The 10194-nt window shown below is 34.5% G+C and overlaps 1 protein-coding gene across 2 annotated transcripts in view; it reads right to left on the bottom strand.

Moving 5' to 3' along the window:
- LOC117110703 (UBX domain-containing protein 4-like) overlaps positions 1-10194 on the bottom strand; it is a 60129-nt gene that overhangs the window by 1932 nt on the left and 48003 nt on the right. The window contains exons 1-9 of one of the 2 annotated variants that reach the window (XM_033253471.1): positions 8075-8231; positions 7246-7354; positions 6764-6792; positions 5717-5838; positions 4965-5181; positions 3951-4057; positions 2276-2568; positions 1139-1241; positions 548-685 (exon numbers count right to left, since the gene is read on the bottom strand). The exons of the other annotated variant lie outside the window; for it this stretch is intronic. Coding sequence (XP_033109362.1) covers positions 548-685; positions 1139-1241; positions 2276-2568; positions 3951-4057; positions 4965-5181; positions 5717-5838; positions 6764-6792; positions 7246-7354; positions 8075-8156 — 1200 coding nt within the window. The 5' untranslated portion in view covers positions 8157-8231. Of the gene's footprint in view, positions 1-547; positions 686-1138; positions 1242-2275; positions 2569-3950; positions 4058-4964; positions 5182-5716; positions 5839-6763; positions 6793-7245; positions 7355-8074; positions 8232-10194 lie in introns of those variants that run through there. 2 annotated transcript variants of the gene reach the window in all.

The following is a 10194-nucleotide window of genomic DNA, read 5'->3' on the forward strand; positions in this document are numbered from 1 at the left end:
TTTGTCAGTATGGATCTAAGGACCAAATTACCAATGTAAGAGCTTTAACAACTTCTTCACATTGTAGAACATTATATGCATCACAGTGGAAACATGTGGTGCAACTGTAAGTTATTGGGCTTCCATCCAATTGGTTTTAGGTTCAAAACTGATGCTACTCTATCACTGGTCAAGATACTTAATGCAAGACATCTGTCTCTCTGTACACAGGATTACAAATGCATTGATTGATCTATTTTAATTTCTTTCGGTAACCTTTTTAGTAAAAGCACTGCTCTTCTGAGAGCCAAACAACACATTAACATTTATATGATATTTTTAAGTACCTGGTAAAAGAAGCTAGCTACAAAACTAGAAATACTCCGCAAGGAGTGGAAGAGGATTACTTCCCAGGAAGTGGAAGAACGATACTCTTCAGGGAATGGAAGAAGTTGCACACTGTATGATTGATTCTGTATTCAATGAACAGGGGAAAACACATACATAGATATTATGTTATGCTCTCATTATGCAAATCAAAACCTAAAAAATTAAAAGATAAACTTACTGGTAGGACAATAATGCTAGCATCTGGAACCAAATTGAGCTCAGTGAGGGTATGGCCCATGTCACCAGAATCATAGTTTCGCCTAGGATACATTGTTGACATCATAAAGGAACTTCTTAAGTCATCAGACATGATTGTCTGTAATGAAATAAGCATTTGATTTTAAAAAGTAGAATTCAAAAATTTATGTTAGTTTCAATGTTTATGGAGTGTATTTGTGAGCACTGAATTCAAAAAGACTAAAATTAAATTGGCAACTGATGAACCTCTGAAGTACACTTGAAGTTAGCCACGCCTTTTTGGGATATAATTTGTCGGCTTTCATACATTCCTTTAGCCATGGAGTTTAGTAAGTTCCTTGCCATTTTTTTTTATTCTAATCATTTCAATCACCAGCTTTCTTTTTTATGTTTTCATTTATGTTAAACAAGGTAAGGAAAAATACCTCCACTAGAGGTACAATGTATAAATTGTGCCTAGGGTTCACATCTAGGTTGGAGACAGTGGGCTTAAACTAAAAAACGATAGCCTTTATTAATTATGATAATAAAATTTCTTGTACTTGTAATCGGATTATCAATAACAGCTTACCTGTTTAATAAACTCATGCACTTCTGACAATGTTGCTGTTGCCTGGAATCTATTCGTAAAAGTTGAACCATCTGGCAGACGAAACTGTATTCTAGCACTCTCCCTGCAGATCATAGGAGATATCAAGACTACATATCAAGCATCCAAATGCTTTAGATTTTATTAAATATTGGCTAAACTACCAAGAATTACCCTACAGAAATGTGAGCTCCATCTGAACACAATCAGTATAAACTGGAGTAAACTGGATTGGATTTATTAAGTTTAAACACCAAGGACAGCCCACGAAAGTCTAGAAGAAGACTTATTTCCAGTGGGGTCCTTCTGGTGGTGATTGGGCAGTACACCGGGAGACAATACCCTACTCTTTCCAAAGAATGTACTGCATTATTTAACATGCACATGACCCATAAATGCACACAGGACCAATGGCTTAAAAGTCTCATCCGAAAGACGGTGCTCTATTGTAACTTGTATTTCAGCCCTCCAGCTGAAATACAAGGGGAGGCAACAATAGGAATTGAACCGGGGACCTAGATCTCCACAGTTCAGCGCACACACAGTAGCTACCACCAGATTAGCCGACTGAGTTAAGCTGCTCTCCGAGTGCACTATTCCTTCTAAAACTTGTATCCACTTTCCAAACAGTTATCCATATTTAAACTTAATCAATCATAATCTTAATTTTTATTTCCTTTGATGGTTAGCAGTCTGCTGATCTTGTGGAATTCAATGACAATGTTAATTGGCCCGGACCCTAAATTTTTCAAAATTATAAAAAAATTGAAAAAGAAAGAAAATATATTATAATATAAGTCTGGGAGTGCCACTTCCAGCAATTTAGAATTTCCATAACTATAAAATGTTGTACCTCAGCCCCAATCTGGGTGGCCTGAGGTTGTCTAAACCTTCACTCTGTGAAAGTTTCCTGGATTCCTGAATTCCTGGATGAGCCCCTGCTTAAAGACCTGTTCAGACTAACAAATTTTATTTGACAAAAACATGTGATATGCCTAAATATGGTCATGATGACATCACATCATGACCATATATAGGCACATCATGACTATATATGGGCATACAACAGTTTTTTTGTCAAAGAAAATTTGATCATTTGGACAGAACTTAATGACTCACATTCGTCTTCTCTTTCTTTCTAATTCTTCTTCATCTTGTTGTTCTTGTTTCTGGATATTCCTGCTTTCCCGTTTCTGATCCCTCTCTCTCTTCTCAGCCTCAAACCTCGCTTTCTTCTCTAGCTTATCCCGCTCCAGCTGTTCCCGGACCAATTTCCTATGCTGCTGCTCTTCCTTCTTTTCCTTCTTGAGTTCCTCAGCGGCTCTAATGGCTTCCCTCTCCTGGTTTTTCTTCCTCTGTTCTTGCATTGCTTTTCCAACTTCCCTTCTGTCTATTTCTTTCTTCTTTTCAGTCTTAAAAAATGTTCAAAATGAATTTTTAGAAATAAAGATAAACAGTTAAACAAATAAAGCTGAACAAAAATAAATATAAATCAAGTTAATAGCTTTTAAATACTGGCAACAATTAGAATAATGTCTTGGAATAAAAACCCATTTTTCTTGCTAGACAACAGTCGCATATGAATCTTTTATAATCCTTGGAATAAATTAACTAGCAAACATCAACAGTATTTCCATAATAAAAAAAACTTGATATTGTTTTGATTTAGCCAATTTGCTAAATTTAATTGTTGTTTAAAGATGTATTGTCACAAACAAATCATTAAAAATAATTTTTCAAATTAAAAAGCTCATTTTAAAGTAACATAAAAATTATCAACTTGAACATAGAAATTTGTGCATTCAAAAAATGTTTATCCATAATTTTACAGCAAAATATAACAGAAAAACTTCCAGTCACTTTAAGTGTTTTATCATTTTTATTATCATTTTCCAGTATAAAAATCTAGGTAGATATTTTTTATTATGTTTTATTACTAGTATAACCGTAAAATTATTTATTCGTTATTTATTACAGCATTACAACAAAGTAGTTGAGCACTTGCATTCGTCTGTATACGCTTTTCTAAATCAAAAGAAAGGAAAGAAAAAAACAGAATAAATGGTTAAAATGGAAAGGAAAGTAGTAGAAAAGAAAAGTAACACAAATAAATGAAAGTCAAAAGAAAACAAAACAGGAGAGTGGAGGAAAATTAGAGATTGTCAAATAAGAATGATGTAAGACAGCATTTAAAGATCATTAAATTAGGAGACTTTTGAACAGACTGTGGTAGTGAATTCCTTAGCTTTAGGCCAACAAATGGAAAGGACCTTCCTCCATACGTCTTCAAATTACAGGTAGAAACATAAAGGGTTATAGATGTAGTGGACCTTGATGCCCTTTACATTTAGCTGAACAGAGTATGATGAGGTCTGAGATGTAATGGGGAGTGGAATGGTGCAAGGACTTCAATATAAAAAGGAACACTTTGAACTTATTTCACTCAGTGACTGGGGGCTAGTGCAGTTTCTTAGAACCAAATATTATTCGTAGGAGCATCTCCACCGAAAATTACATTGGTAGTGGAGAGTATAGTGAAAAAGGAATAATGATATGTTCTATTTTTGTTAACACCTCAAGTTTGTTAACGCCTTGGATTAAGACCAAGTTTACAACAATAATCCACACCACGATCACTCTTACCTCTCCGCACTATGTGGAAATTTTCTTTCGTCGCCACATATGGATAAAGATCATGGAACAAGATCAAGAAAAATCGGCCTGTAATATTATTGGAATGAATATTATATATACCGGTACATAGAAATTAATATGAAATAGTAAATGCTTCTACCTCCTTCCTTTTTTTTTCTTTCTTCTCTTGCAATGCAACCATCTTCTGCCGAAGTCTCTGTGCCCTCTCCTCTATGGTCTCATTACTTGTATTAACTTCTGCAGAAGCTTGTAAAATAATAAAATAATGATAATCATGACAATTATAATCTGTTCCTCTACAGCACCGTATTGCTTTGCAGCACTTACTACACAAGGTCATTAAATACATTTACCATCCATCAAAGAATATAAAAATGGAAGAGAGCACAGTACAGTCGTTGTGAGGGTAAACAAATGATACGCCCTTATACGTAGCTTTTGGAGGTCCCCTGTTAACTAGTAGTACATATAATAGCACAATTTGTTCATCTGTTTTCCACAAGATCCACTTTTGTTGTAGAGGGCGACAGTGTTACTATTCTTAATAACGAATGCTGTTAATATCTTACATGGGGGCGCACTTCCACTTAACAATCAGAACATAACGGGTGCATTTTCATTTTAATGATGTTGACTTAAATTTGTAACTAGGGGAGTGACATATTTACAAACAAAACAAGGCTCTCTTCTCTTTCTTTACTTTTTGCATCAATGCACCATGTGCATTTTATTCTGTGTTGCTAAGTTTTCCCTAACACACATGTAACATGTCCCATGTATAAGTCAAATGCCGGTAAATTCCGAATAAGAAGCTCATATTCTATCAAGTACTGTAATTTATGAGACACTAGATAGAGTGTCTTGCCCAAGATGCAAGCAATGTGTTCACATGATTTCGCAAAACATAATATAGAACTTTTCTTATATTTCATGGCTCCAAAAATATAAAATATTTTTAATTAAGTTCTTGTAAATGAGCATACACTAAAATATTCATTGAAATACAAAATAAAGTAATGTATTAATCTATTAAAAAATACACAAAGATATTACTATAATATTAATAATATGGTACAGTATTTAATATGTACAACTAATAATAACAGGTGAGAAAATTTTAGTACAAAGAGCCTATGTACTGATATCTACCTACCAGAAGATGATGTTTGAACTTTGTCAGGTTGGTCTGAAGCAAATTTTGGTGCTGTACTTGCCTGGGTCACTGTACTTGTAACAGGAGCTGCACTTGCCTGGGGAGCTGCAGCCATTAGTGGATCTGCGGCTGCTTGCGGAATTGGTGTTTCAACATCCATTGCTTCTGCTGTTGTACTTACAGCTGAGGCTTGGTTGGAATTGGACATATTCTTTTTCTACATGAAGGATAGTAAACAAAATATCAGAAACTGGTGTGCATGTGTCAGTATTATTGGATGTATCGTAAATAACAGTTAATGTGTAATAATAATAATAATAATAATAATAATGTGTGGCATTATGACATAGGTAAACTTGTTTCATAAAAAATGATAATAGTAAACTTTACAAAAATTTGCAATAATAAAGCTTTACATATTTGTGCATACATGCATGCACACATCTATTTGTGTGTACAGGATATATTTGTATTCAGTATATGTTTGCAAACTTGTGTGTGTGTTGTAAATAACAGAAGGTATACATATGTTTAAAATTGTTTATATCTTCTGTTTATTCAGCTAAAATTAAATATTATTATTTGTTATGTACATTCCATACTCGTGCAAATAAGCACCCCGTTTGAATAAGCACCCCTCTTGAATAAGCGCCCCTCAAAAAGAGCCAAAAATATTTTAAGTGCCCAGCATTTATGAATCCATACATTAGTTGTGAATAAATGGTTTCAAAATTAAGTGAACATTACATTACCGCAATCATATTTTTAATCTTCTCTCGTAGTTCTTGTGGGGTTACAGCACCTGCGATTGCCTCTAGGTAGACTCCATTTCCACCATCAATGAATGACACTGACGGAACACATACAACAGGATCTAAATCATTCATGGTCAAGGTTTAAACATAATCTATCTCAAGTAGAAAGATTTAAGTGTTGACAAACTTAGTGCAGAGTTGATGAGAAAATCATGCCATTGATCCACAGTGGCCTGAACACCTACTAGCTTGGTGGCGAAGATGCTCGCCTTCTACATCCTAGGGTCATCAATTTCTGTCAGGGCATTAGAGGATATTTTCTCACAACCAAATCAACTCCACTCCCTAAGCCTCTTAATGTGTAGATAATCTTGTTTGTTAAGGGTTGCCAATAAAAAAAATGTGAGTTTTACTGTTTGGCATATTCTTGGCTCTTGTTGGGGTCATGGTGGAATAGAAGCATCCTCGTCGCGGCCCTGAATAACACTAATTCTACCACCACCACACACAACTCCAGATCAAGTAAACATTTACTTGTATCATCATTTTCATCATGCCATCTGATGGTTCTGTTACAGGACAATGAGTGTGCTAGAAATTGTGTCCAGCTCTGAAACAAAGGATATAGTAAGTGTGTGGACACATCAAGAAGAATTAAACACTAACATACATCTGTATGTGCATACAATGCTAGAAAATAGTGTTAAAAATCACTTCAAAATTATCAAAAACTACAATAGCCAAATGTCTCCTGGACTTTGAGAAATGGGAATGAGAATATGAGGAGACAAGACAAGCGAAACTTCCACCTTTATTGTAGATGAAAATAATGATTACTTTTCCTAAGTAATAGTTCCTAAAGTAGGTTTGAAAATTTCTGGGATTATCTGGGATTTCTCATAAATAAACAAATAAATAAACATTCTCTTAGCCACAAGAAATTTTTAGAGCACCAAGGGTGCCCATATTGGCTCACTCCATTGATTATAGTTCCTACAATAAAAATCCTGGATATCAGAAATATTGTAAGAAAAAAAAGGATACAATGTTCACTGAATTGATTGCATTCAGTACTGAAACAAAAAAATGTCATTAAAGTACAAAAATATATTCATTGCCTTTTTTGTGTATTTGGGGTTTCTTTTTACAATTGAATGAGACTTAACAAACTTTAACAATAAACTACTCAGTTGATTTTAACAATAAAATTTAAATTGCTAAGATATAACATTAAAATTTGGTTGGATTTATTTACTTATTCACTATATATATTTTTTTTTCAATGACAAACATATAGTGTAAAACTGTTTGTATATTCTTTGCACAGACATTTTAAAATCAATTAAGAATTAGCATAACTGAATTGTTTTAAAATGTGCTTCATTACAAGAGGATAAATTATTTGATTATTTTAAATCCAATGTTTTACAGTTTGCATTGTGTTTTCTATTCCTTCTTTAAGTTTTTATCAGTATATGGAGTTAATGGTCTGCATACCTAAAATTTAAGGGAAAAAATTTATTTACCTGGAGGCATTAAGCCTGATGGCAACTATACCTGCCTCGTTGCAGATCCGTTGAACCTCTCCATCTTCCCATGTTTCATCCATTCGACTTGTGTCATCATCATTAGTGCCTACAGTAGATTTAAAACACATAACAGTTTAAAGTTGGTGCAGGCATTTAAAAAATTTGTGGGTGGGGCAAAACAAATTTTTCAATTAACAGAGAGCACAAACACCACTTTATTCTCAGTTGTAATATTACTTGTTACTTGATGATTGGTGTCGGACCGTAAAAAACAAGGCGTTTTAAAGGCAGAAATGTCTGGCGGGAAGCACACATAGCAATTTTTGATTCATTTTCATGAGGCGCAGAAAAATCATTGTCGAACAGCACTTTGCCACCAGTGGTTTTTTAAATATAGGCACACAGTCATAGGCCTAGACAAAGCATAGTTAATCTAAGTTGAATATTTATTGGTGAAGTTTTTTCCGAGTTGAGTGTGCCATATTCGGGCATCTACTTTACTTAACTTAAAAGTGCTTAAAAATTTGATCGCCTTCTCAACCCAAACCATGGATGGGGTTGAGGTGGGTAGGAGATCCCTGGTGCTGCCACTTTACAGTACTAAACTAAGCCTGACGTGGTGCCTAGACCTAAACTTTGATCATGGCAGGTATTGTACATACTACAGTCTAGGCCTAGGCCTAGGCCTAGGCCTTATATTATTAGTGGCTAGGGCCTAGCTAGGCCTGACCTAGCCTAGGCTAGGCCCTTAAGGCAAGGCTAGATGGTCAAGGAAGGAATGAAAAGAGGAGGATTTTCCTAAAAAAGATAACCATCTAAAAAATACCTCTAATATACACAAGGAAAATAGTATTGTTCTGCTGTGCTTTTGTAATGGCTGCACTGATTGATTCTGAAAACCAAAGCATCGTAGGCCTAGTCAGATTTTCCTCTTCCAACCATATACAGTACAGTATTGGTTTTTGTGAACAGTGTTTGCTGCCACCAACGAAAAACACATGTACACGTCACATGTATGGTGTTCGCGTAACACAAGGGAAAGTCCCTTTTTGCGAAGGTCTGTTTTTTTTTCTTCTTCTTCTTTTCTGCGCCCTCCTGATAGAACTCGGGAGACCAGTGACTAAAACACAGTTCTGCAAATTATCTTCTTTTATTACAAATTTTTTAGATAATCCTCCATTATGGGGTTTACGTAATTACTGAGCTGCCACCTGCATTTGATATATCGACCAACCAATAAAACAATCCTTCAATCAACGGTTCCATTTAAGTGATTAAAAATATACAGAATAGGCTTTACAAGTAGTTATTTAAAAACATTGTTTTAATCCATCTGCTGTAAGCAACGCTTCGTCTGCTCTTCTTAATACATCAAATATCCTTCTATAGACCTACGTGTACACATTTTCCCCATACGATTACTAGTCCATTGAATAAATTGAATACCTTTTTATTTCTCAAAATAACGATTTTCGATTATTGGATTTGCGGCGTGCGTCTATTAATAGTTTTCCATATCACACTCTCCTATTGCACTATAGGTGCAGTTGGAATAATAAACACGCTGATTGAGCATTTAATTAAGTGTAATTTATAAACTTAGGTCGACTGTGAAATGCAATCAAGTCCTTGGCTCTCAGTGTCACTCTTTTAAACTGCTCGAATGTAATTTATTACACCAGCGGCCGCCAGGAGGTTATGTGTATTATTTACTGCTGTTTGTCTGTCTCCTGTTAGCAACATTACGCAAAATCATAATATTTAGTGGAATTGTACAATAGTCAAAGGACAAGGTCACGGAAATTCTATTTTTTACCCTCGAGCATAAAATAAAATAATGGAAACGCCCCACGTATTCTGTCAGCGTTTAAGAAACAATGTGCCTGAATACGACGGGTGATTCCAATATTTCATTACGGGTATGCTGCAGTTTCGCCCATTATACACAGCCTGTGTATTGGTGGTACTGTATTCAGGCACAGGGCGGAGATATGCACTCTATGGATAGGATTGACAGCTTTAATTTATTTAATGCTCACCTTCTTTTCATGGTAGGAGATAAAGATGGTAGGGGCGCTGTTCTGAGGTCGACACTTGCTCCCCTTCCCTCTTCTGAGTACGCCACTGTAGCGATTAATAAATTAAGCAAACTTAATCACTAATTAGTAGTAAATGTTAGATTATTTGCACTGATTTGCAAAACAAAATTCATAACCGTCTATAACAACTGTAAATACAACTTTTATTATCTGCATTAATTAAACGTGACCAATAACGTAAAGCATGTCTAATACCAGCAACAGAAAGTGAAAGTTTCACGCATTCACCCATAACTGCAATAGTTGGAGCTGTGTTGCCTATTCCTAAAATGAATCTGCAAAACCTAGAGTGAAATTTTTCAATAATTGGTATGTCATTGATTCCCCAGATCTCACTGCTATACATTAATATTGGTACTGTACTATTTTTACATCAAAAATTTTGTTCCACAAATGTATTGGTAAGTTGCCAAATTGGTTATGATTTAATCGTTTTAAAGTAAAAAGAGCTTTGTTTGCCTTTGTACAGTTATAACTAATTGCATTTGAATTAAACACCACACCAAGATAATTGTAAGATTTAACTACTTGTAATAAAACATCTTTATAATACCATTTTTCTATTTTTTTTTTTAATTTTCCTCCATTTTTAAAAACTAAAACATTACTTTTTCAATATTAACAGTAAGACTCCATTTATCACAATAGACAGCCAATTTGTTTAAAGAAGATTGCAAACCAAAAACAGTGTCATTCATAAGAACAAGGTCGTCTGCATAAAGTAAATGGTTAATGAGTAAATCGCCAATTTGAATTTTATGTGTACGTTCCGATGAATTTAATATTTTACTTAAATCGTTAATAAATAAATTAAAAAGAAAAGAGGATAGAGGTGACCATTGTTGAA

Source organism: Anneissia japonica, unplaced genomic scaffold (genome assembly GCF_011630105.1).
Source record: "Anneissia japonica isolate Jap-2015-1 unplaced genomic scaffold, ASM1163010v1 scaffold287825_len194363_cov185, whole genome shotgun sequence".
In the NCBI taxonomy this organism is placed as follows: domain Eukaryota; kingdom Metazoa; phylum Echinodermata; class Crinoidea; order Comatulida; family Comatulidae; genus Anneissia; species Anneissia japonica.